Genomic DNA, 26,529 nt, shown 5'->3' with positions numbered 1-26,529 from the left:
GTATTGATAGCACAGTTCCCCACACTTGGGAGCGCATGCTGTCTTGGCACTGAGCTATTGTGGCTCTGCACATGGTTTCTGGGACACCAACCATTTGGATGTGAAGTTATATAAGGAGAAGTAAGTGTGACCCAACTCCAGAGCCTTTTGACTTTGAACCCTCCTTCTTTTTGTGGCCACTTTTTTCCTTGCTAATATAGTTAGCTTGTTTTTAATTGTTATTCTGGTTGTTTCTTGTTGGATGTTTAAAAACGTATTTTAGTGTTAGGCTCAGCACCACGGTGTGGCCTGGTCAATGCCATTCACTTTGTGTTATCCAGTCAGTATACTCTACAAACAAATAGAAACCTGCACGGTTCAAAGCATGGAGTCAAAGCTACACAAGAAGACAAAGGGAGAAGCTGAATCAGTTCTGAGGTGTCATCAAGTTTCTGCTCAGCACTAAAGTTAGAACAGGTACCATGAATCTGATGAGACTTGAGGCTCATACTGAGTTATTCCCAGGTCCAAAACCCCTCTGCCTGACGCTTCAATATCTTAGGTCTCTGTCCCCACACTTCTGATAATAGAGTTTCTGCAAGTCAGTTTTTTAATCCCACCCAGGTTTATTCTGCTCCAAGAGATTAATTTTAGCAAACCGCATAATCCCTTCCTATATGGACTCTATCTGAGAATCAGTTTTTAAAAGATATTAATCTTTTGAAATCCACAAAGACCAGCTACCTTTCACACACATTCTCTTAAGAAATCTGGCCCCAGCTATTGCATCAGTGAAGCCATCTCCTCGGGTCCAGGTGGCCATTGATGACTTCTCATAGACTCCTAGACTTTAAGGTCAGAAGGGACCATTGTGGTCATCTAGTCTGACCTCCCCCATGGTGCAGGCCACAAAAGCTGACCCACCCACTTTCCCTTAACTCAGCTGTTGAAGTCTCCAGATCGTGATTTAAAGACTTCAAGTCGCAGAGAATCCTCCAGCTTGCGACCCCTGCCCTATGCTGCGGAGGAAGGCGAAAAACCTCCAGGGCCTCTGCCAATCTATCCTGGAGGAAAATTCCTTCCCGACCCCAAATATGGCGATCAGTAGAACCCCGAGCATACAGGCAAGAATCTCCAGCCGGACCCTCATTTTACCAGCGATGGCACGTTATTGCCTAATTGACTAAAATCACGTTATCCCATCAAACCATTCCCTCCATGAACTTATCTAGCCTAATCTTGAAGCCAGGGAGGTCTTTTGCCCCCACCGTTTCCCTCGGAAGTCTGTTCCAAAATTTCACCCCTCTGACGGTTAGAAACCTTCGTCTAATTTCAAGCCTAAACTTCCTCACGGCCAGTTTATATCCATTCGTTCTTGTGTCCACATTAGTACTGAGCTGAAATAATTCCTCTCCCTCCCTGGTATTTATCCCTCTGATATATTTAAAGAGAGCAATCATATCCCCCCTCAGCCTTCTTTTGGTTAGGCTAAACAAACCGAGCTCCTCGAGTCTCCTTTCATAGGAAAGGTTTTCCATTCCTCGGATCATCCTAGTGGCCCTTCTCTGTACCCGTTCCAGTTTGAGTTCGTCCTTTTTAAACATAGGAGACCAGAACTGCACACAGTACTCCAAATGAGGTCTCACCAGCGCCTTGTATAACGGAAGCAGCACCTCCTTGTCCCTACTAGAAATACCTCGCCTAACGCATCCCAAGATCGCATTAGCTTTTTTCACAGCCACGTCACATTGCCGACTCATAGTCATCCTGCGATCAACCAGGACTCCGAGGTCCTTCTCCTCCTCCATCACTTCCAACCTATGCGTCCCCACTCTCATCTGATTTGGATAATGATTTTCTGAAGGATCCTAGTAAGGAGGAGTCTCAACCTATTATATTTTCCCTATGATGCCAGTGTGGTATTCTCTTTGATTTCACCACCACATAACTTCTGTAGCTGCTGAGATTTATTTATCGATCCACGATCTGCAAAAATGGTCCGCGGATTTGAAGGGCTCTATGGATCACCATGCAATTCAAGGCCTGTGGAAGTCAAGGACCTATAAATAGGTTAGAGTTACAGGTAATTCATCTATATTCAAATCTTACATTCCATTAATTATTTTATAAGTTCTGAATGTATGGCGTGTATTATACAGGAGGTGAGACTCAGTGGTCACATTCCGACCTTTGAATCTGTGAATTAGAGGCAGAACAGTATTTTGCAGACACCATCGCGACCATGGAGTAAAGTGAACTGACAGAGTGGATCTCGCTCTCAGAACTATATCAAAAAGTTGTCAGGCTCTTGCTGTATCCCTCCTCTTGCCCTTCATCTACCCAGAAAAAGCAACATCTTGGAAGATAACTTAAATTGGAGATACAGTGCTCAGCACAAGTGATCATTCAAGTAATTTTAGTATTCAGAAGTTTGGGTTCTCTTTAAATAGACCTGCTTTCAATAAGGGAAAATATGACATACCCACGGTTTCCCTCCCTAAGGATGAGGATTCAAGCAGTTGACTTCTTAGGCTGGAGTCAAGAATTCGTGTATGCCTCTTTATATCTGTTACCAAGAGTCTTCAGGACAATCAGGCATGGCAGAGTTGAGGTGATATAGCTCCAACTTGAGCTTGCCATTTCTGGTTCTCAGAGTTCCTACCTTGACTTTGGAACTTCCAGTTCATTTTACAGCTCTTCTAGATCTCCCTTCACAAACTCAGGGCCAGATTATTTATCCAGATCTGAAACCTCTGAATGTTGTGGCTTGGAATACAGCATGTTACTGGACATGTGTGAATCACTGACCTACTGTGCAATTCAGTTTACTGATCTTGTGCAATTCAGTTTAATTTTTTTATTGCCTCCATTTTCCCATCAGTAAAATGTGGCTGACAGTGTTTCCCTACTTAGAAAGAATTAAATTGTTCTGTAAATCGCATAGGTTACTTGTAGACTGTCAGAATAAATTCAGGGGGGAGACACAGTTTTTGCCCAGGGATTGTCTAAATGGATCCAACTTTGTATACAAACATGTATGCCCGTGCAGGTGTTTCTGTGCCTTGAAAGTTTTAGGATACATTATATTATAGATTCATGGCATGAAATCTTGGCCTTGTAGATATTATGAGGAATTCTGTCACTGACATCAAGAGGGGGTCCTTTATCCTGAGATTTTAAGGCCTTGAGGGACTATTATGATCATCTAGTCCAGTAGTTCTCAAACTTTTGTACTGGTGACTCCTCTCACACAGCAAGCATCTGAGTGCGACCCCCCCCCTATAAATTAAAAACACATTTTTTATATTTAACACTATGATGAATGCTGGAGGCAAAGTGGGATTTGGGGTGGAGGCTGACAGCTCACAACGCCCACGGAATAACCTCGCGACCCTCTGAGAGGTCACGATCCCCAGTTTGAGAACCCCTGATTCTAGTCTGACCTCCTTCATTTGTATAAGACATAGAACTTCACTCAGTGATTCCTGTATCTAGATGAATAACTTGTAATTGAACTAGAGCATATTTGTAGAAACACATGCAACTGGATTTAGAGATCCCAAGTGATGAAGAATTTATCACATCCCTGGATAATTTGTTCAAGTGGTGAATTACTATCATTGTTCAAAATGTGCATCTTATTTCCAGTTTGAACTTTACTGAGTTCAGCTTTCAGCCACTGGATCTTGGAAAGCTACAGTCCTCCAGATGAAACTGCGTGTCTCAGAAGTGATTGTGTCTGAGAAGCATAAATCTGCTAATTGCAGTTTGATACACACTTTGACAGCATTACTGTCTTGGTTTGGCTTCAGAATCTTGTGTCCAATTAAGGCGAGCACTCAGCAATCTTTATTTAACTGGTTTTCTTCAGAATTAACCCCCCCTTAAGGGTTGATGCTGTTAATTAACTTCCCAACAGAAGGGATCTGTGTTGATGATACTCAAAGATGACAGATTTCTTACCTAGTAAATTCAAACTCCAGGAATTACCAGATAGATTGATAGCATAGATCCACACTCCCTATCTGTTTTCTCCAGTTCTTCAATCTAAGGCATAGATTCTGATTAAGTACAAAAAAATGGACTGGGGTTAAGGCTTGCTGCTCCTTTTGAAGCCTTGGATATGAATCGTCAGTGTTGCAAGGGAGCATTCTCTCTAGAGCAGCGGTTCTCAACCAGGGGTCTGGGGCAGTGTTCCCGCTAATTTTTTGTGTCCATGTGCGGAATTAATTTTGTGATGTGTGACACATCACCTTCATATTGGTGCACATAACGAAATTCATGTGGTGGGGGTGGGGCCAAGGGGTTCGGCATGTGGGAGGGGGCTCAGGGCTGGGGTAGAGGGTTGGGGTGTGGGGGGATGAGGGCTCTGGCTGGGGGTGCGGGCTTTGGGGTGAGGCTGGGGATGAGGGGTTTGGGGTGCGGGGGGGCTCAGGGCTGGAGCAGAGGGTTGGGGTGCAGGGGGGTGTGGGCTCTGGGGTGGGGCCTGGGATAAGGGGTTTGGGATGCAGGCTGCCCCAGGACTGAGGTGGGGAGAGATGGCTCCCCACAGCCCTCTCTTGCCGCAGCAGCTCAGGGCTGCGGCAGAGGTACCTCTCCCCAGCCGCAGCAGCTCCAGCAGGGCTGGGCCGGGCTGAGGGAGAGGCTCCTCCCCTGGCTGAGGCAGGTCCACGCTGGAGCCGGCGGGGAAGAGCGCCTCTCTCCGCTGCAGCCCTGAGCCCCTGCGCGGGGCTTACTAGGCGGCAGCGCAGCCGCGCAGCTTAGAGGGAACTGAGGTCTGGGGCCCCCTGGGGGCCACGGACTGATTTCAGGGGGTCCGCCAAAATAAACCAGAAAGCAGGGCTGGCGTTAGACTCACTGGGGCCGAGGGCTGAAAGCCGAAGCCCAAGCAATTTAGCTTCGCAGAGCCCCCTGTGGTTTGGGGCCCTGGGCAATTGCCCTGCTTGCTACCCTGTAACGCTGGCCTTGGCTTTTAATCTACTGGATATACAGAAAAACTGTTGTTGTGGCAGAGGTGGGCTGTGGAATTTTTATAGGGGGCCTCAGAAAGAAAAAGATTGAGAACCCCTGCTCTAGAGAGTTCTGACCATGACACCAAGAGCCAGGGCCGGCTCCAGAGTTTTTGCTGCCCCAAGGATCAGCGGCACATCGGCGGCAGCTCTACCACGCCACTTCATTCTTTGGCGGCAATTTGGCGGCAGGTCCTTCCCTCCAAGAGGGATTGAGGGACCCGCCGCCGAATTGGCGCCGAAGAGTCGGACGTGCTGCCCCTTTCCGTTGGCCACCCCAAGCACCTGCTTGCTGCGCTGGTGCCTGGAGCCGGCCCTGCCAAGAGCACATGCACTTTCTCCCAAGACTGTACTCAAGGAACTGCTGTTACTAGGTAAGTAACCTTTATGAGATTTAAGTTTTTAGTTATACAACCTTTGGAAACACTTGCTTTGAAAGTAATTCTCTCTGTTTTAACATTTGACATTTCATTGTCAAAATTCTAAGATTAAAATAATTATTTCTGAAATACCTATAAATGTGTCTGTTATTTCCTAGGCATTTGAGCTTGCAACTGGAGATTATTTGTTTGAACCACATTCTGGTGAAGACTATTCCAGGGATGAGGGTATGTATCTTCTGAGATGTTTGAACAGCTTAGAGTAGTGTTTATCTGTGTACTTGAGTAAACTGTTGATAAACATTGTGTTTTGGTATCAGATTGTAAATTCAGATTTTTTCTTTTTAATTTTAAATCCCGTCGGTAGCATTAGGTGGGCAAACGCCCTTCAGCAGACACATTCATCTTGCTTAACAGCAGCCTGAAGGAATTAGACTACTTTCTTGTAAGATTTGCATATGTGTGAAAACCTGATTGAGAAATAACAGAGCATTTTAGTTACAAAAAGCAACACAATTGAGTTTTAATGTATCTTCTGTTTATTAGAATAGATGTTTACATTTGTGTATATATTGTTTGAAGTAGCTGGTTACTAATTTAAAAAAAAAAACAGAATTAACTCCTGCTTCCATCTATATACCTGTCCATTTCCATGCTTGTGTGCTTGTAATGCCCCTTGCAGCAGTAACATGGGGATCATTCATTGTTCCTAAATGCTACTAATGATGCCAGAGTTCTGCTGATCCTGGAAACCTGTGCATGGGTTTGCTGCAAACATTGTTGATTTGAAACTATTTCTGATTTTTTACTAATTCCAGTTTCTTTCCTCTTCTTTTTATCCCATCCTTTCCCTGCCCTTCCCACTCCTGTGCCCTTTTTTTCTCTCCTTCATAGACCACATAGCACACATCATAGAGCTGCTAGGCAATATCCCAAGGCACTTTGCTCTATCTGGAAAATATTCTCGGGAATTCTTCAATCGCAGAGGTAGTACCTCTTCTTTTTGAAAGGCGCCGTGATGCAGACAGAAGTGGAATAGCAGTTGCTGGTTGTAACGCATACCAATAAGGAACATTTTCTCAAGTCATATAACAAAAATCTATCCCTGCTATATAAACATTATCAAATTAAAAACAAAAAGCTCTGAAGATCTCCTTTTTTTTAGTTGCACTAATTTAAAGGGAACAATTGCTGACATCTTTTAAATCACTTTATTGGTAAAATCTTATCTTTAAAGGCTGCGCTTCAGTGATTTTGGATGAAGAAGTTTTGCTGGAAGTGCCTTTCCAAATTAGCCATTAAAAGTGACTTGTCCACACACACATTAGTTTTCTTACATTTTTTGACCAGGATCAATCTATTTCTGTCTGTACCGGGCCAGTGTTAGTGTGTGCATGCAATGTACTGATTAAACTGTTGTATGTTTCTGTTTTGCTGGCAATGTTCTCCAATGCAGATCACATAGCATTGATCATTGAACTGCTGGGAAAAATCCCTCGAAAATACGCTATGTTGGGGAAATATTCCAAGGAGTTTTTCACCAAAAAAGGTAACGGTATTTATGCAACACTAATTTAAAGCATAGTACTATCCAAAAGGAGAAATTGTACGTTCATTTATGATTACTGAAGAAATATATCAATTTAAGTGAGGACACCATGTTAAAGAAGAGTCCTGATAAATGTGAAATCACCATTCTTTGAAGAGCAGGAAGTTGCAGAATAAAAACCGTTTCCCTGTATCATTTATATTAAATGGTGTACTCAACAAAGTTATGGATATTAAGTAAAATATCTATGAAACCCTAGTGAACTGCTTAAATATGTGCAGTGTATCAAATACATCCTAATGTTCAATCCATTTCAGTTGATGTTTTATATGAAATAACTGTCAGGGAATATGCACTTTCTGGTACCATTGAAAGGAGTTAAAATACTTTCTGGAAAATATCAGGTATCTGGTTTTCATCTTATTTAGTGTTCAAGCAAACCCTCTTTATGTGGGTCAAACTGAGGGATGGGATAAGTGAGCACTCAACACAGAGATCATGTATCCTGCCATTATCTTACCATTTGTGTTTAGACTGAGTGCAGAAAAGATAGTTGTGTGACACAAGGGTGGGTACAGCTTCCTTCCTCTGTCTGGATAGCGCTGTTTCATGTTAAGTATCACAGTACATTTAAAACAAATTTTTGCCCTGTGTGTGGTGTGGCACAGGACAAAAAATGTTTTTAATGTAATATGTCATTCCCTTGATTCCATTGCCTTTTCGTCTTTGATTAGGTTAGTAGAATTAAACTAATGTAAGTTACTTTTTTAAAATTTGTGGTAATGTGGGTGAATCATTCTGTTGTCAAGTTGCAGTATCTCCTGTGTCCCTTGCTAGTTTCTCTTCTCATTCAGTTGACCATATTCTTTTAATTATTTATGAAAAAAATAATGGATAATCTTCTAGTTGTCTAAAATTAAGTTAATACTAATAGATATTTTCAGAAGCTCTCTTCAGCAGGCCATGGAAAACACCGGCTTAGAATAGCACTTATAATGGCAGAGCTTAAAAAAATTTAATTAAAAAATTAAAAAAAGACCTCATCATTAAATTAATGGGGGAAAGTGGTGATGTTTGGTGGTTAAGCAGCAATAGGGACTGCTGGGTTCTATTCCCAAATCCAGCACTAATTCATTGTGGTGGTGAGTTTAATGCACACATAAACTGCCATTTCAGTTATTGCTCTCTTCATAAGGATTGTGATGAAGTTGGCTGAAATACCAGTTTAGCACAGATTGACCAGCTTTTTGTTATGAAGGAATTAAAACCTTAAAACTACCTAGAAATTAAGTAATTAATTGCAGTTGTCTGTGCTGTACAGAAGAGGAAACTTTACTATTGAGGACATTTTAATCCTTTTGGGCAGTTTGTAAAAGTAATATAAAGTGGAAAAAGGAATTCATTTACTTCTAATGATTGTCTCATTCTCCTTTGATAGTCCCCTCTGAAGATTTCCACTTCTGGCAGGGCTGTCCTCAGTGGGGCCATGCACAATACCTGGTGGATCTGAACTTTTAGTGCAGGGGTAGATAAGGAATCAGCCATCACTTCCTTTCCCAGCACAGTCAGCTGTGTTAAAATTCTTTCTAACTCATTCTCCTTTCTAATAGTTAATTGGCTTGTTACTTTTTTTTTTTTTAATTGATGTTAAAACTAAAAAGAACCCTTAGTCCTATAGAGGAGTGTTCTGGTGGCCATTTTGTAGGAACCATTTAATTGTGATTTGTTCTTCTCTATTAAATAAGCTGCTCATTACCAATTGATTATTCTGATTATATCAATTAGTATTGTTCATGGTCAGGGCTGATCTTGGCAGGAAACTGGGCTTCAAACACTGCTCCAGCTGTGTAAGGTAGATAAAAGTAATGATTTACTTTTATTTTTTTAATTTAAATCCATTTAAGTTTAAATCAGAATTTTTATTTACATGTTAAGTCTTTACATTCTTCCCAGTGCTAGATTGGATGTATGCACTTGTTACTTGAATTAGTTTTCAAATAAGAATTTTGGATTTTATATAGATTTTTTTTCCACTAAGAAGTTTTCACGCTTAAAATGCTCAGGCTGAAAAATACAAGTCCCAGGCTTCATGAACATCCTTACTGTGAAAATAACATGAACCCATATACAAGACTGATAAATAGCCAGACCATAGAAACGGCAAATTATGATGGATGAGCAGTCAGTGGGGCTTGTGCACCTGAGTCACTTAGATGCTTGTAAAAATTTCACACTTATCTAAATGTGGGCTTAGAAGTCCAATTTTAGCCTCCTGTTTTTAAAAATATCCTCTGTGTACCAAAAACTACAACTGTAGCCTCTGTTGCTACAAATAATTATGCACACATTTAACTTTAAGCACTGGAGTAGTCTCATTGAAGTCAATGGCACTGTTCATATGAGTAAAGTTTATTACTTTGTGTTTTCAGGCTCAAGGCCTTAATTTTCAATATTTCGATTTTTTATGGTTTTGTAAAATTCAGACGAGACCTTTGCATTAGTAGAATTAAAAAAAAAAAAAAAAAAAAAACCCTAAAAACCCAGCATTTATAATTTGGTTCATTGTCAGTTGAAGTCCCAATAGCCCAGATCAAATTTAGGTTTTCAAAGCCTCAACCGGATTTAAATCGATGAACAAAAATCAAGTGATGTAAAGCGATGATTTAAATCACTCTCCCCTGCAGCTGTGGCCCCAATCTGTAAACTGACTCCCTCGAGTGCCGTTTGTGTTCTTTACCACTCAAGGAAGGCCCAAGCTGCTTGTTATGGAAGAGGCATTGAAAGCCCAGAATGTCTGTTGCCTTCTCCATGTCAAATACTGTGGTAGACTGGGACTGCTTCACATCTAAATGCTGTGAATAAGTCTAGCCAGTCAATTAGATCAGAGGGCACTGATGAAGCACACACTGGTTGGAAAGTCATTCACAGCAGAAGGCTATGAAGAAGGTTGGGGGAGAAGAGCTGCATTTAAGGATTGAGTTTAAAGGGGTCTTTTGTTTCAACTGTCAGCTAGACTGAAGAAGAGAAAACATGCTTACAAACTGTCTGACACTGGCCAGAAAGCATCAGAGGAGCTAGAGGGTTGGAATTTTTAATAATATTTGAAATTATTCATATGGGAAACCACCAAACATTAATTAACCATAAATTATGTTATTAAAGCCAGAGGCCAAATGGTACTTATATAATTGCCATAAACATGCTTAAAAAGCCTACATAATAAGTAATTTACTACATCCAAACAGCAACAAAACATTTTAAAGCATTTGATCAAGATACTTACAAACCGGGCTAAACCAGGGGTGCTTAGACCCATATTGGTTGGCTCCAGTCTGGTCAGGTAGGTATTAGCAATGAACCCTTTAAAAAACAAATAATGTCATTGCCAATTACTGACTTCAGCTAAAATCTAGTTTGAGAAAATTCACCCCTATTTTCAGTCTTAATCCAGATAAGATTTACAGCCTCCTTTCTTCCCAAGGCCTTTTCTCTCTGCTGACCAACAGTACAGTGGGAAGAACATAAGAACATAACATAAGAACATAAGAAAGGCCGTACCGGGTCAGACCAAAGGTCCATCTAGCCCAGTATCCTGTCTACCGACAGTGGCCAATGCCAGGTGCCCCAGAGGGAGTGAACCTAACAGGCAATGATCAAGTGATCTCTCTCCTGCCATCCATCTCCACCCTCTGACAGACAGAGGCTAGGGACACCATTCCTTACCCGTCCTGTCTAATAGCCATTAATGGACTTAACCACCATGAATTTATCCAGTTCTCTTCTAAACTCTGTTATAGTCCTAGCCTTCACAACCTCCTCAGGCAAGGAGTTCCACAAGTTGACTGTGCGCTGCGTGAAGAAGAACTTCCTTGTATTTGTTTTAAACCTGCTGCCTAGGTTTGAGCTTGTTTCTTTAAAGTCAGTTTTTAGAACATAAGAACAGCCATACTAGGACAGACCAATGGTCCATCTATCCCAATATATTGTCTTTCAACAATGGCCAATACCAGGTGCTTCAGAGGGAATGAACAGAACAGGATTCATCAAGAGATCCATCCCCTGTTGCCCATTCCCGGCTTCTGGCAAACAGAGGCTAGGGATACTTCAGAGCATAGTTTTGCATCCCTGCCCATCCTGGCAAATAGCCAGTTGATGGACCTATCCTCCATGAACTTATCTAGTTCTTTTTTGAACCCTGTTACAGTCTTGGCCTTCACAACATCCTCTGGTAAAGAGTTCCACAGGTTGACTGTACGTTGTGTGAAGAAATACTTCCTTTTGTTTGTTTTAAACCTGCTGCCTATTAATTTCATTTGGTGACCCCTAGTTCTTGTGTTATGAAAAGGAGTAAATAACACTTCCTTATTTACTTTCTCCACACCAGTCATGATTTTATAGACCTCTATCTTATCCCCCCTTAGTCTTCTCTTTCCTAGCTGCAAAGTCCTAGTCTTATTAATCTCTCGTCATATGGAAGCTGTTCCATACCCCAATCATCTTTGTTGTTCTTTTCTGTACCTTTTCCTGTTCCAATATATCTTTTTTGAGATTGGGTGACCACATCTACACGCAGTATTCAAGATGTGGGCGCACTATAGATTTATATAGAGGCAATATGATATTTTCTGTCTTCTTATCTATCCCTTTCATAATGGTTCCCAACATTCTGTTAGCTTTTTTGACTGCTGCTGTACATTGAGTGGATATTTTCAGATAACTATCCACAGTGACTCCAAAATCTCTTTCTTGAGTGGTAACAGCTAATTTAGACCCCATCATTTTATATGTATAGTTGGGATTATGTTTTCCAATGTGCATTACTTTGCATTTATCAACATTGAATTTCATCTGCCATTTTGTTGCCCAGTCACCCAGTTTTGTAAGGTCCCTTTGTAACTCTTTGCAGTCTGCTTTGGACTTAACTGTGTTGAGTAGTTTTGTATCATCTGCAAATTTTGCCACCTCACTGTTTACCCCTTTTTCCAGATAATTTATGAATATGTTGAACAGCACTGCTCCCAGTACAGGTCCCTGGTGGACACCATTTACTTCTCTCCATTCTGAAAACTGACCATTTATTCCTACCCTTTGTTTCCTCTCTTTTAACCAGTTACTGATCTATGAGAGGTCCTTCCCTCTTATCCCAGGACAGCTTATGTGGCTTAAGAGCCTTTGGTGAAGTACCTTGTCAAAGGCTTTCTGAAAATCTAAGGACACTATATCCACTGGATCCCACTTGTCCACATGCTTGTTGACCCCCTCAAAGAATTCTAGTAGATTGGTGAGGCATGATTTCCCTTTACAAAAAACATGTTGATTCTTCCCGCACAAATCATGTTCATCTATGTGTCTGATAATTCTGTTCTTTACTGTAGTTTCAACCAGTTTGCCTGGTACTGAAGTTAGGCTTACCGGCCTGTAATTGCCGGGATCACCTCTGGAGCCTTTTTTAAAAATAGGTGTCAGATTAGCTATCCTTCAGTCATGGTACAGAAGCTGATTTAAATGATATATTGCATACCACAGTTAGTAGTTCTGCAATTTCACATTTTGAGTTCCTTCAGAACTCTTGGGTGAATACCATCTGGTCCTGGTGACTTATTACTGTTTAATTTATCAATTTGTTCCAAAACCTACTCTAATGATACCTCAATCTGGAACAATTCCTCACATTTGTCCCCTAGCATAAATGACTCAGGTTTGGGAATCTCCCTCACATTCTCAGCCATGAAGACTGGTGCAAAGAATTCATTTAGTTTCTCCATAATGGCCTTATCTTCCTTGAGTACTCCTTTAACATCTCAATCGTCCAGTGACCCCACTGGTTTTTTAGTAGGCTTCCTGCTTTTGATGTACTTTCAAAAAGTAACAGCAATTTTTTTTTGTCTTTGGCTAGTTGTTCTTCAAATTCTTTTTTTGGCCTTCCTAATTATATTTTTACACTTCACTTGCCAGAGTTTATGCTCCTTTCTATTTTCCTCACTAGGATTTAACTTCCACGTTTTAAAGGATGCCTTTTTGCCTCTAACTGCTTCTTTTACTTTGTTTAGCTAAAGTGGCACTTTTTTGGTCCTCTTACTATGTTTTTTTAATACATTTAAATTGAGCCTCTATTGTGGTGTCTTTAAAAAATTTCCATGCAGCTTGCAGGGATTTTACTTTTGGTGCTGTACCTTTTAATTTCTATTTAATTAACTTCCTCATTTTTGTGTAGTTCCCCTTTCTGAAATTAAATGCTACCATGTTGGGCTGCTTTGGTGTTTCCCTCTGCTCCCCACAGGGAGGTAAAATTTTATTATTGGTCACTATTACGAAGGGGTTCAGCTATATTCACCTCTTGGAACAGATCCTGTGCTCCACTTAGGACTAAATCAAGAATTGCCTCTCCTCTTGTGGGTTCCAAGACTAGCTGCTCCAAGAAGCAGTCATTTAAGACAGCGGTTCTCAGACTGTGGGTTGGGACCCCAAAGTGGGTCGTGACCCCATTTTAATGGGGTCACCAGGGCTGGCTTAGACTTGCTGGGGCCTGAGGCCAAAGCCTGAGACCCACCACCTGGTGCCGAAGCCCAAGGGCTTCAGCCTGGAATGACGGGACTCAGGTTACAGGCTCCCTGTCTGGGGCTGAAGCCCTTGGGCTTCTGCTTTGTTCCCCCTCCCCTGGGGAGTGGGACTCGGGCTTTGGCCCCCCCACCCAGGGCAGTGGAGCTCGGGCGGGCTCAGGCATCGGTCCCCCCTCCTGATGTCGTGTAGTAATTTTTGTTGTCAGAAGGGGGTCGCGGTGCAATTAAGTTTGAGAACCCCTGATTTAAGGTGTCAAGAAAGTTTATCTTTGCATCCTGTCCTGAGGTGACATGTACCCAGTCAATATGGGGATAGTTGAAATCCCTCTTTATTATTTGATTTTCTTTTCTTTTTTTATAGCCTCTCTAATCTCCCAGAGCATTTCACAGTCACTATCGCCATCCTGGTCAGGTGGTCGGTAGTATATCCTACTGTTCTATTCTTATTATTCAAGCATAGCATTATGTCCATAGAGATTCTGTGGCACAGTTTGGTTCATTTAACATTTTTACTTCATTTGACTCTACCCTTTCCTTCACATATATTGCTACTCCCCCACCAGTATGACCTATTCTGGCCTTCTGATATATTTTGTACCCTGGTATTATTGTGTCCCATTCATTATCCTCATTCCACCAAGTTTCTGTGATGCCTATTATATCAATATCCTCATTTAATTTGAGGCACTTAAGTTTACCCATCTTAGTATTTAGACTTCTAGCATTTGTGTATAAGCACTTAAAAAAATAATCACTTTTTAGTTGTCTGCCATTATGTTATGTAATTGAATGGGTCTCTTTTTCATTTGACTATTTCTTGTCAGATCCTACCCATATTTTATCATCTGCCATCCTCTCCTCCTCACTAGGATATAGAGAAAGTCCATTAATAGATACTCCCCTAAGGGATGTCTCTGTCAGAACCACGTGCTACTCTGCACCCATTGGCTTTCCCCCAGCCCTTAGTTTAAAAACTGCTCTATGACCTTTTTAACTTTACTTGCCCGCAATCCAGTTCCATTTTGGTTTAGGTGGAGCCCATCCTTCCTGTATAGCAGAGGTCCCCAAAGTGTATTGTGTGTCCCCTAGGGGGGCATGGAGTAACCTCCAGAGGGGGGATGCGGCGGTGCTTGGGTCAGCCCCCATGGGGGCCGGGAGGGAGCGTCCCCGAGGTCCTCTCCGCCCCCAGCCATGTTCCTGGCTTCTGGCCGCATGCCTGGCCCTGTCCCCAGCCTCGGCACGGTTTCCCGCCAGGCCCCAGCCTCAGTTGCTGGCCTTGGCTCCATTCCCGAAGCTGGGAGCAATGCCGGGAGCAGAGCTGCACCTGGCCGTGGGCCCGGCTGCCAGCCTCCACCACGGCCTGGCTGTGGCTCCGGCTCCGCTCCTGCCCCCAGCTGCGACCCTAGCCATCAGCCCCCTTACTCCTGTCCGCAGCCCCACTCCACCCCAAGCCATGGCCCCACTCCAACTGCTTAGGCTCCACTTGTCCCAAAAGGTTCCTCAGTTCCTAATAAATCTTAACCCCTCCTCTGTACACCATTGTCTCATCCATGCATTGAGACTCTGCAGTTCTGCCTGTCTAACTGGCCCTGCAGGTGGAACTAGAAGCATTTCAGAGAATGCTACCATGGAGGTCCTGGACTTAATCTTTTACCTAGCAGTCTAAATTTGGCCTCCAGGACCTCTCTCCTATCTTCCCTTTGTCATTTGTACCTACATGTACCATGACTACTGGCTCCTCCCCAGCACTACACAGAAATCTTTGTAGATGTCTTGAGAGATCCGCATCTTAGCACCTGGCAGGCAAGTCACCATGTGGTTCTCCTGGTCATCACAAATCCAGCTATCTGTGTAGCTTCTAATGATTGAATCCCCCGTTGCCATTACTCGTTTATTATTTTCTTAGTCGTGTTGCTGCAGCTCTAACCATACATCTTTCCCACACTGCAAGTAATAGTAATACTGCTTATTATTTTCACAGCCTTCTTTTACTTGCTGATTGGGGCCTTTTCCTACTAGCCGCAAACCATAAAGCAGACATTATTTTCTTAACCAAGCTTAGAATAACGTTAATTCTTTTAATTTCATAGCCATCTCTACATTCTCCACCTTAAAACCCTACATACTATATGGGTTTTACATTAAGCATTTCAAACATTCCTCTACAATTTTGCAACATCAAATACAAAATCACATAGAGAACTAACAAAGCTTTGAATGACAGTCCTCACCATGGGTGTAATCCCACTTTGTGTGCTTCTTCCCACCAGGAGAAGTTAGTTAACTCCTGAATTCCCTGTTCTTGGCTATTAAGCTTTTAAAATCCAGGGTCAAAGGAGGAATAGAATGCCAAGACTTGGATACTGCTTTTAAAGCATACTCCTGTAATCTAGTTATATTATGAACAATGGGTTTGGGAAGTAAGGTCTTTCCATTTATCACCGCAGTGAATTTTGGCCAATTAAAATAACAGTTTTTGGGTCCATATCAAAAGTGGTTACTTCCAGCCACAACATTTATCTTTGCCAGCATAAGCAGTTTTGACTTCACCAGTTCCCCAGTATCTGTACTGTGCTGTTTGGAGATTGCTTTAGGTGTCCCCCAAGTGCAAGCAACAGGACAAGTCTGGAGCTTTCCATACTGTCATTATCTTGCAACAGTATTTGAGGAGGAGAAACAGTACCCCTACTGGTATTACTCTTAACAATGGTTTCAATGACCTGGTGTTCTGCAGTTTACGGAGATGGATAGCATAAGTGGCATAAGGACCTGTGTGTCTTTTCAACAATTAACATGATAGTATTGGACCTTTGTGATGTTTTGTTTTACACCAATCAGTATGATCTCTGTCATACCTGTGGTGATAAAAGTGGGAAATTTACCTTTCTCTATATCTGTGAAGGAGCCTTGATTTTGTGTAGTGTATACCCTCCATACACAGAACATGTTATGGCCCTGGCTATTGCGCTGGTTTGGTTAACTATTTCTTTTACTTTATGCTGTACTTCTGTAAGCAAATTAACTACGTATATATGCATAGCATGAACATTCAAAAGTTCTTAATTCATGAGTTCTTTGCTTTGCTCATTCATTGGGCTCAATACAGCTGCAGCCAGCTTGTGCTGGAATGCTCAGTCGTGTTCCCACCAGGTCTCTGGGTCTGCCTGGTTTCAGATTGATGCTCTGGCTTCAAACGACCCTGGTACATCACTGGTGGATAGGCCCCACTGGCTTCATCTTTGAATTGATTCAGGTGCCTTTACCTCTGCATTTTTATTAACAAGATCTTTCCCATAATCCTTCATCATTTTGCCATAAAATTGGCCAGACTGTTGCGGGCATATTCCTTTTGGCAAATGCAGTGAAATCAAATTAAACACACTTATATGTATAAAATGAACATCATTGTACAGCACTTCTTTAAGGAGCCTTAATATCAATTCATCACTGCATCCTGCCTCCATCTTGGGGCATTCTGGGTTTATTTCTTTTCAATGGATGGTGTTTGTGCCACCCTTAGTTCTACCTTCCCTGATTCTCAAAAGGGTATATATCAATAAGCCCTTGTTTGATTAAATTTTACAGGAAACACAAAACCTGTATTATACCTAGTATACACATATGGAAAGTTCAAGGTACCATTCCCTAAATAGGGATTGATGCTGTGATTGTCAGTTCTTACACAATCACCCTGTTTTTGCTTGTCCTCAGGTCACTGCAGAATTATATGTGATATCCAGTAGCATTGTTTATTTCACACCATAACTGAATCGGACTTTCAACTGTCATTTCAATATATACTCAGATTGGGATTGTTGTTTCTGCATTTTATTGAGTCACGTTCTCCATGCACAATCACACCCGTCTCTGTACACTATCAACAGCCTGAAAAACAAAACACAAGTTCTGATGCTCTCTTAGTGGGAACCCCTGAACAGTTTTAACTGAGTAGCATGTAGCCATCGATCCTTGCTTTTAGGTCCTGATTCTATTCGTACTAGATCAATTGCAGCACTGGCAATTTGTATTACGTAGTAAGGGCCTTCCCATCATGATGCTGGAAACATGGTTTTTTCTGGGATTAAATGCTCCATTACTCTGCTGTTTTTCTTGCTCGCTTCCTCATGTCTGGAATAATCTTTTACTTTAACCACATATACTGCTGAATTACCCAGTTTAGTTGCTTGTTTTCATACATAGCACAAAAGGGCTTGATAGCGTAAAGGCTTGTGATCTGCACTGCAAAACAAATTCATACTCCACCAAGGGAGGAATGTTGTTAAGGCATTACAGATCCTTTTAGAGTCTGAGCATATTACACCAGCCAGTACTTGTTCTTTTTTACAGAGTGATAATGCCTCCGCGCCAGCAGCCAATTCCACATACAGCGCTGAGCGTGTACTGCATCTGCACTGCACAGGTTCAGCCTAAACTGAAGGAGCCCAAATTGCAAATTCTGTGACTGGGGTCCCTTTTTCAGATGACTCATCAACATATATTGTCAGAACCTTGAGGTGCAGCCCTTCAGAATTTAAATTAAGTACTGCATGTGATGGGTTGTACCCCCGGGGCGTAGTCTGGGAGCCATGGGAACTGCTGTGCCCCATAACCCCCCTAGCTGGGCAGGCCTCACTCCCCACACAAGAAAACTCCTGGAAACACCTGAGGAATAAAGACTGAACTGGGGGGATTTCTAGCCTGTGTATGGGAACTTTGTGGACTGCTTATGTCATCAGTCAGGGTGAGAAATTGCTAATTCATGTCCAATCTATCTAGTATGTTAGGCTTAGTTTGTGTTTTTGTTTATTTGCTAGGTAATCTGCTTTGATCTGTTTGCTATCAGTTATAATCTCTTAAAATCTATCTTTCTGTAGTTAATAAACTTGTTTTATGTGTTACCATAGCCAGTCGCTGTGCCACACTGCACGTTGTAATAGGGGTGAGGGCCACTTTTCCAGGACACTCATGTGGAGTACCACAATTAACAGTCCTGCAGGCAAAGGTGAGGGTTGTTTCATAGGACAGACTTCAATTTGGTGCTCTTCCAGTGGCAAGGACCACTGTGTCAATCTAGGACTAGACACTGTACCTTCTTTGATTTTACCAGACAAAAAGATACTTTAAGGGAGTATGAGCAGTGAACAGTTTTGTGTGTCTTAACCCTATCAGATATCTAAAATGTGTCAAAACATGTTTTTCACAGGGCGGTATCCTAATTTTCAACTCAATTCAGTACCTTGTAAACATAAGCAATACGTTGTTGTTTTTCCTGTCATGATAGTTCTGAGTTAACACAGCTGAAATGGTTGTGTCCCTGGTTGCTACAAACAATGCAAAAGGTTTTGTATGATCTGGTGTGAAGAACTGGAGTTTGTGTTAAAACCTCTTTACACTGCTTGGGTATGCTGGGATGTGTCAGTTCCCACCTCCTTTTCAGGAGCTAGTACAGGGTGCAGCGATTGCTTTGTTGTCAGACATGAAGTCTTGACAAAACCTTGTCATGCCCAGCAGGGGATAGCAGCGCTGTTTCTGAGGTACAGACGGGCAGCTCCAAAAATCACTTAACTTTTTATTTGTCTGGAGCTTGCTGGCCAGGTTGTAGGGTTAGTCCCAGAAAGGAAACCACCTGCAAACAGGGTTTACAGTGCTTTTAAATGGCTTTCCCTGTCAGCAGTATGCATCAGAATATCATCTACATCAGGGGTTCTCAAGCTGGGGGTTGGGACCCCTCAGGGGGTCATGAGCTGTCAGCCTCCACCCCAAGCTCTGCATTGCCCCCAGCATTTATATAATGGTGTTATCAATTAAAAACACTTTTTTATATATTTAAGAGGGGGTCGCACTCAGCGGCTTGCTATGTGAAAGGGGTCACACAAGTTTGAGAACCACTGATCTATGTATAGCACAACATTTTCTTAATAGGTTTTACCCAAAGCCATTAGTTGTATTTGTTTGCAACCTCGGGCATTTCAATCTATTATACAATTACTTAGTTTTAATACCGTTATTTTTTTCCATTTACAAAACATCACCAAATAGATTTTCGTTCCTTAATAACATGTACTTTACATCACAATTAATCATAACTTTTTGATAAGATTATTAATGGTTAAGCTCCATTTCTTATATTCGCTGATCTTTCTTGGTGGTGGGTTGATTTCTGCTTCCAAAACACACAGCCATCTGAAGAAGAAAACACAAACTAACATGGCTCCTCTTTGTAGCCATTATAGGATCTTAATTATTAGCATGATTTGCTTACGTTACTTTTACCCCTTTTACAGCATACACTGCATATTCCATGGGGGGAAATGCATGTTCTTTCCGTCGTTTAACTTCCACTTTTATTTGCTATCACATTATATTAGCTGTGTCAGTTTTCACGTGAAGTGTAACTCTTTGGTTTTGTGCTTCAGGTTCCCATGAATTCTTATCAAAGTGAGTGTCTGCTTACTCAGGGCCACCTTAAGGCTCAGTGTTCCTAACATTTCTTCTCTTGTGCACCTCACCCCTGCTGTTGCTCCAAAGGTGCACTGTCTTTTTAATTTTTCATTCTTCTCACGCAACTCTTTTAGTTGCTGTTTGATTACTGAAAAAGGATCAGGGTCTCTTTCCACTATCCAGGTTCTGGCCGCCATAGCCACTTTAGTCTTTATTTACATGATATTGAACCTTATAAAACCATTGAGGTACCCCAAGAGTTAAACACTAAATAACAAAGCCAAATAACACTAGCTACCTGTGTTTGACAAAAAATCGTCCATAGTCAAATGATTTAAATCAGAGTGTCTCTGGGCCTGCAGCAGTCACCATTCCTTTGGAAAAGGCCCCATTTTCCTTCAGAATGGCTGAAAAGGCTTCTGGGGCCAAAAACAGTGGTGGTAGTAGCCACCACCCGACCCCCTTGTATAATTTGTTTGACTACCAGGGTTCCACCGAGTGTGACTATACTGCCATAACTGAGTTTTATCAAATCAAGCACTCTCTTCTTATAACACTTTCACTCTTTAAGGTTTCCACAACCCCTGACTGTTTAATTCCTTCCAAACTCTGCAGTGTTAATTTGTGCAAAAGCTCCTTTTAACCCCTCTCTCTCTTTCCTTAAATCACTTACTTATCTCCCAAAATGACACATTTATTAGCCAATTTCTCTTGGCTGCACTGAGCTTATCTTTGTGATTTTTTTAACTCATTCTTCAAGGTGGTGCACTTTGCCTGCAAAGAGTTAGCCACGGAGTACAGTCCCTGTAACATAGCTGCCCCAGTCTGTGCTTTCTTTACCTTGGGATTGTTTAAGAAGGCAGTATTAATATTTGTCACCCTGGTCGCCCATGGGTATTTTGCTTTTAAGATTTCAATGGCATTCAACAGACATCTGCCATGCTTTCCTAATAATGTATCTATTTATGACATTCAACAGACCTTTGCTGTGCTCTGCCAGGCATTGTTTTACATAGCGATCCAAAGTACCTCTCTCTAGTCCCCTTCTGTTACTGAATTTCTCTTTAGAAGAAACTTCTGTACTTGCCCCAGAGGGATAGGTTGCTACCCCTTCATTCTGGGGATTCAGAGCAACTGAAATTAATGTCTGGCGTCCCTTTGTGGGTCTCCAAAATGCTGGAATTATTAATATTTGAAATTATTAATATGAATGTGGGAAACCACCAAACACTAATTTAATCCAAATGATTTATACAGTTGCTCTAAACATTCCCAAAAAGCCTAAATAATAAGCAATTTACTACATCCAAACGGTAACCAAACATTTATAGGTATTTAATCAAAATACTTATAACCAGGATAAACCTAGGGTGCTTAGACCCATATTGGTTGGCTCCAGTGTGTTCAGGCAGGTATTAGCAATGAACCCTTTAAGAGTTTACTTTTTATACCCTTTAACAAACAAGTGATGTCATTGCCAATTACTGATTTCAACTAGAAACCAGTTTGAGACAACTGACCCTTATTTTCAGTCCTATCCCAGATAAAATATACAACCTCCTTTCTTTCCAAGGCCTTTCCTCTCTCTCTCTTCCCTTCCTTCTTGCCAACCAACAGAATAGTGGGAAGGTTTGTGCTTGTTTATTTTAAGTCAGTTTTTCTTTGTCTTGTTACTGCAGCTGTAACCATACATCCTTCCCACAATTCAAGCCAGCCCACAAACATCAGGTAGACACTGCCTCCAGTTTCTGGGACACACAGAGGCAGACACATTTGTAATATCTCATGCCAGACTACATATTAGATGTCTACAGGCATAGCTCAGATCTGTTTACAGACCAAAGAAAGACAGGTTAGACAAACCTCTCTTGATGCCCTACCAGGTTAGACGCTCCCTGGATTGGTGGAAAGATTCAACAAATGTCTGTACAGGGGTCCTGTTTACACAACTCCCCCAACATTACTTCTGACTACGGATGCATCCCTAATTGGCTGAGGAGTGCATCTGAACAACTTTAAGACTTAGGGCAAGTGATTGCCCACGGAGACAACTCTCCACATCAACCTCCTTGAACTCAGAGCAGTCAGAAATGCTTGTGCTCACTTTCTTTCACTGCTCAGAAGTACACACATAAAAATTATGACAGACAACATAGCGTTCATGTGTTACAGAAATTGTCAAGGGGGAGCCAGATCATCCTCCTGTGCACAGAAGCACTAAAGCTATGGAATTGGTGTGTTTGCCACAGTGTTTTCTTATCAGCGGCCTACCTACGAGAATCGCAGAACATAACAGTAGACAGTGTCAGTCACAAGTTCTCACATGATCACGAGTGGGAAATGAACCCAGCAGTGCTCCACAGTATATTCTATCAATGGGGGACCCCTACGATAGACTTGTTTGCTACTTACCTGAACAGGAAATGTCCACTCTATTGCTCCAGAGCCAGCACCGGGAAACGCTCATTAGAGGACGCTCTCCTTCTCCCATGAGACAAGGGCGTCCTATACGCCTTTCCCCCATTCCCTCTGCTGCTGAAGGTCCTGATAAAAATAAAAAGAGAAAAAGCAAATGTCATACTGATTGCTCCCACCTGGCGAGACAGACGTGGTGCCCGTACCTGACACAGCTGGCGATATGTCCACCAACCCCCTTCCCCCCCTTACCTCCTCTCTCAGAACGAAAGACAAAGTATCCATCCCAACCTGTGGATCCTCCGGCTCAAGGCTTGGCTCCTTCATGGTTCCAGCACATAGCGAGCTGCTGTAATGAGGAGGTGCAGGGAGTGCTACTACACAGTAGAAAATCAGCTACCCAACACACTTGCCTGCAAAGTGGATTAGGTTTCAGGTTTGGTGCAATTCCAGACAAATTACCCAACGTCTTCCACCCTTCCTGTGGTATTGGACTATATACTGGATCTCAAGAGGTCAGGGGTATCCCCCAGTTCGGTAAAGGTACACCTTGCAACTATAATAGCTTTCCATCAGCAGATAGAGGGATACTTGGTTTTTGCCCATCAAACTACGAAGAGATTCCTCAATGGCATAGTGAACCTCTATCCCCAACCCGGACACCCCACTCCAACATGGGACCTAAATCTAGTTTTCAAGAGCCTGACTAGACTGCCCTTTGAACCTATGGTCACTTCTTCACTTACATACCCATCAATGAAGACGGCATTTCTGGTGGCCCTCACCTTGATGAGGAGAATAGGGGAGATAGCAGCACTAATGGCACCCCCTCCCCACCCCTCCACAGTATTCTTTAAAGATGAGGCTACTCTTAGGCCACATCTGAAGTTCATCCCCAAGGTGACCTTGTCTTTTCACATAAACCAGCTGATTCATCTCCTAATCTGTCATCCAAAGCTTCATCATGATACCCGAGCAGCTATACTGCCTACACTAGACATTAGGAGAGCCTTACCCTTTTATCTGGACAGGAAAAAGGCCTTTAGGAAATCTCCTAATCTTTTTCTCTTCATTGTGGAAAGGTCAAAAGGCGCAGTAATATCGGCCCAAAGATTCTCCAAATGGGTCTCAAACATAAGAACAGCCATACTGGGTCAGACCAATGGTCCATCTAGCCAAGTATCCAGTCTTCTGACAGTGGCCAATGCCAGGTGCCTCAGAGGGAATTAACAGAACAGGTAATCATCAAGTGATCCATCCCGTTGCCCATTCCCAGCTTCTGGCAAACAGAAGCTAGGGACACCATCCCTGTCCATCCTGGCTAATAGCCATTGATGGACCTATCCTCCATGAACTTATCTAGTTCTTTTTTGAACCCTGTTATAGTCTTGGCATTCACAACGTCCTCTGGCAGGGAGTTCCACAGGTTGACTGTGTGTTGTGTGAAGAAATACTTCCTTTTGTTTGTTTTAAACCTGCTGCCTATTAATTTCATTTAATGATCCCTAGTTATTGTGTTATGAGGAGTAAATAATACTTCCTTATTTACTTTCTCCACACCAATTATGATTTTATAGACCTCTGTCATATCCCCCCTTATTTGTTTCTTTTCCAAGCTGAAAAGTCCTAGTCTTATTAATCTCTCCTCATACGGAAGCCGTTCCTTACCTCTAATAATTTTTGTTGCCCTTTTCCGAACCTTTTCCGATTCCAGTACAGTATATCTTTTTTGAGATGGGGTGACCACATCTGAACGCAGTTGGCAGGAAACCCTACGGGGTGCAGGTAGGTTTTTTCTGGAAGGAGCAGGGAAGGGAAAAGGAGTTAGTATGGAGAATAGAAATGAGGAAGCAAGACAGTTTAGGAAAAAATGGGGTCCATTCCTGATTAGCTTGCAAGCTCTGCCAGTCATGTCAGAGCTTGGAATGGCAGAAGGGATGGATACCTGTCACTGAGCAATTCTTAAACACTTAAAAAGTCCTAGTGGAATTTCTTGCAGAAAACTTTTACCTAGAGTTAGTGATCAAAGTATCTACCCCTCAGCCAAAGACTCTTAGAGAATGTTATAGTTTCCTCAGAATGCACTAACCCTGAGGCTTGTCATGTCAAATTCAGTCTCCATTTTACAAAAACATCCAAATGTTGGGAGTATGCAAACAGCCTTTGCTCAGCCTCCATAGTGACACCATGGGAACAATCAGAAACCTTATCCTGCCATCACACTAATTTATTGAGAGAAATTTTGTGTATTTTGTCACTGGTGATGTATCTGAGTAATGGATAGATAAGAAGAATAAGCTGTATTGGGATAGTATGAGAAGGGAGAAAGCTAAAGTTGTTTGCATGACCACATCTGGAATTGCTAAAGTTCCAAAAAAATGTGTGTGTGAAGTCAATTCTTAATTTGGGCTTTCTAATGGTTTTTCATTTTCTTTGTTTTTTGATGATATATAATTGTCAGTTTGACAAAATAGAGTCAATGAAAACTCTATTTTGTGTAAAGACAAGGTATTCTCCTTTTGTAAATAGTAATATTCATAGCAATACTCCTGGAACTCACCAGTATAAACTGGAAAAGTGTTGTCTTAATTTGCTTTAGTGTCATGAATGATAAATGACTCTTTCAGATAGTTTTTGCATACAGTGTTAGCAATAGGACATGCTGTACCTATTGATACCAAACTAAAGTGCATTTCATTGTGTTGGATACTAGAAACCTCCACTGTTGCAGATGATTTTATTAGTATTCACTCTAATTTTATTTAGCTTTTCTTTGAGAGGTTAGTTTTTTTTAAAGCCAGTATCACTAAGTATATTGTAAGTACATGCTTTCTTATAAAAGAAAGGCAGAATGCATGAAGGTAGAAACATAATAGAAGTATGTTTACAGTGGTTTTCAGGTCTAGGATACTAATTTCAAAGGAAATAATGCCTTCAGAATGCACTTTAAGAAAGGTTTTTCATTTTTGTCAACTGAATAAAACACTGGATGGGTTATTTTCAGGGAGAACTGTAGTAACATACTACACTAGCCTGCCTAAATAGTTTAGGCATGCAGTGGGAAGAGAGACTGAACGAGTAATAATTAAGGATAATGAGAACTTTCTGACAGAACATTTTTATATGCAGGAGAACTCCGGCACATTACCAAGCTAAAACCTTGGAGCCTCTTCGATGTGCTTGTGGAAAAATATGGTTGGCCTCATGAAGATGCTGCACAGTTCACAGATTTCCTGATCCCCATGCTAGAAATGGTTCCAGAAAAACGAGCTTCAGCTGGAGAATGCCTTAGGCATCCATGGTTGAATTCTTAGCAGAATCTTCAAACATAACATTGAACCAGCAACCACTTCCAGTGCATCGGACCTAATTGGTGACTGTCACAAATTCTTTAACAGGATCACAAGTGAGCTGGCTTCATCCTCAGACCTTTATTTTGCTTTGAGGTACTGTTTGACATTTTGCTTTTTGTGCACTGTATTCTTGGGGAAGGGTAGTCTTGTCTTCAGCTGGTAGTTTACTGACCCACTCTCTTCAGAAAACACTTAACGTGTCTTTAAGCATCATTTCTTGTGTTGTGTGGCATTCAAATGTCAAACTTTTGAACAAACTATTCCCCCCCCACCCCATCCCTCTGTGTTTTGGCAGGTTTTGTAACTATTTATGATGAAATATTTTAGCTGAGTATTATATAATTTACAAGTTTGACATTATCAAGTCAGAACTGAGAAATGGCAAGGAATTGTACAATTTTATTTTCTGACAAAGGGACATCATTCTTGTATTATAGTGTATGTAAATGCACCCTGTAAATGTTTATTTCCATTTAAATATGGGATGCGGACTCGGATTTCAGAGTAAAGCTACTAAGTTTAAAGAGCTTTGTAGCATACAAATTGCATGTAGCGGACTTCAAGCTGCTTTAAGGATTTGTGTAAACTTTCCATTTTGTAGAAGTTCCTGTACATTAGATTATAAACAAAGTGGCTCTGGTTTACAAGACTTCATTCCACAAATGGCACTTTAAAGGAAGGCTAGACTTCTTTCTAATGATAAAGTATGCATTATCATTCAGCACTCCCTTTTTGAATTTTTGCCTATTTTAAGTGCTTTTAAGGAGAAAATAGCAATTTCCCTTACAATGTGATAGTGACGACATGGTACCATATGGTGTTGCCTTTTTATAAGCACTGTAA

The 26,529-nt window shown here is 41.7% G+C and overlaps 1 protein-coding gene across 1 annotated transcript in view; it reads left to right on the top strand.

Moving 5' to 3' along the window:
* The window catches only part of SRPK2 (SRSF protein kinase 2), a 197,105-nt gene extending 171,458 nt beyond the window's left edge, over window positions 1-25,647 (top strand). Inside the window, exons 15-18 of the mRNA XM_065423748.1 lie at window positions 5,527-5,596; window positions 6,263-6,355; window positions 6,825-6,917; window positions 25,463-25,647. Coding sequence (XP_065279820.1) covers window positions 5,527-5,596; window positions 6,263-6,355; window positions 6,825-6,917; window positions 25,463-25,647 — 441 coding nt within the window. The remainder of the gene's footprint in view (window positions 1-5,526; window positions 5,597-6,262; window positions 6,356-6,824; window positions 6,918-25,462) is intronic.
* The last annotated feature ends 882 nt before the right edge of the window (window positions 25,648-26,529 follow it).

This window comes from Emys orbicularis, chromosome 1 (assembly GCF_028017835.1).
Source record: "Emys orbicularis isolate rEmyOrb1 chromosome 1, rEmyOrb1.hap1, whole genome shotgun sequence".
In the NCBI taxonomy this organism is placed as follows: Eukaryota; Metazoa; Chordata; order Testudines; family Emydidae; genus Emys; species Emys orbicularis.
Note: the sequence above shows the minus strand (reverse complement) of the source record. Positions and strands in the feature narration are given on the sequence as shown.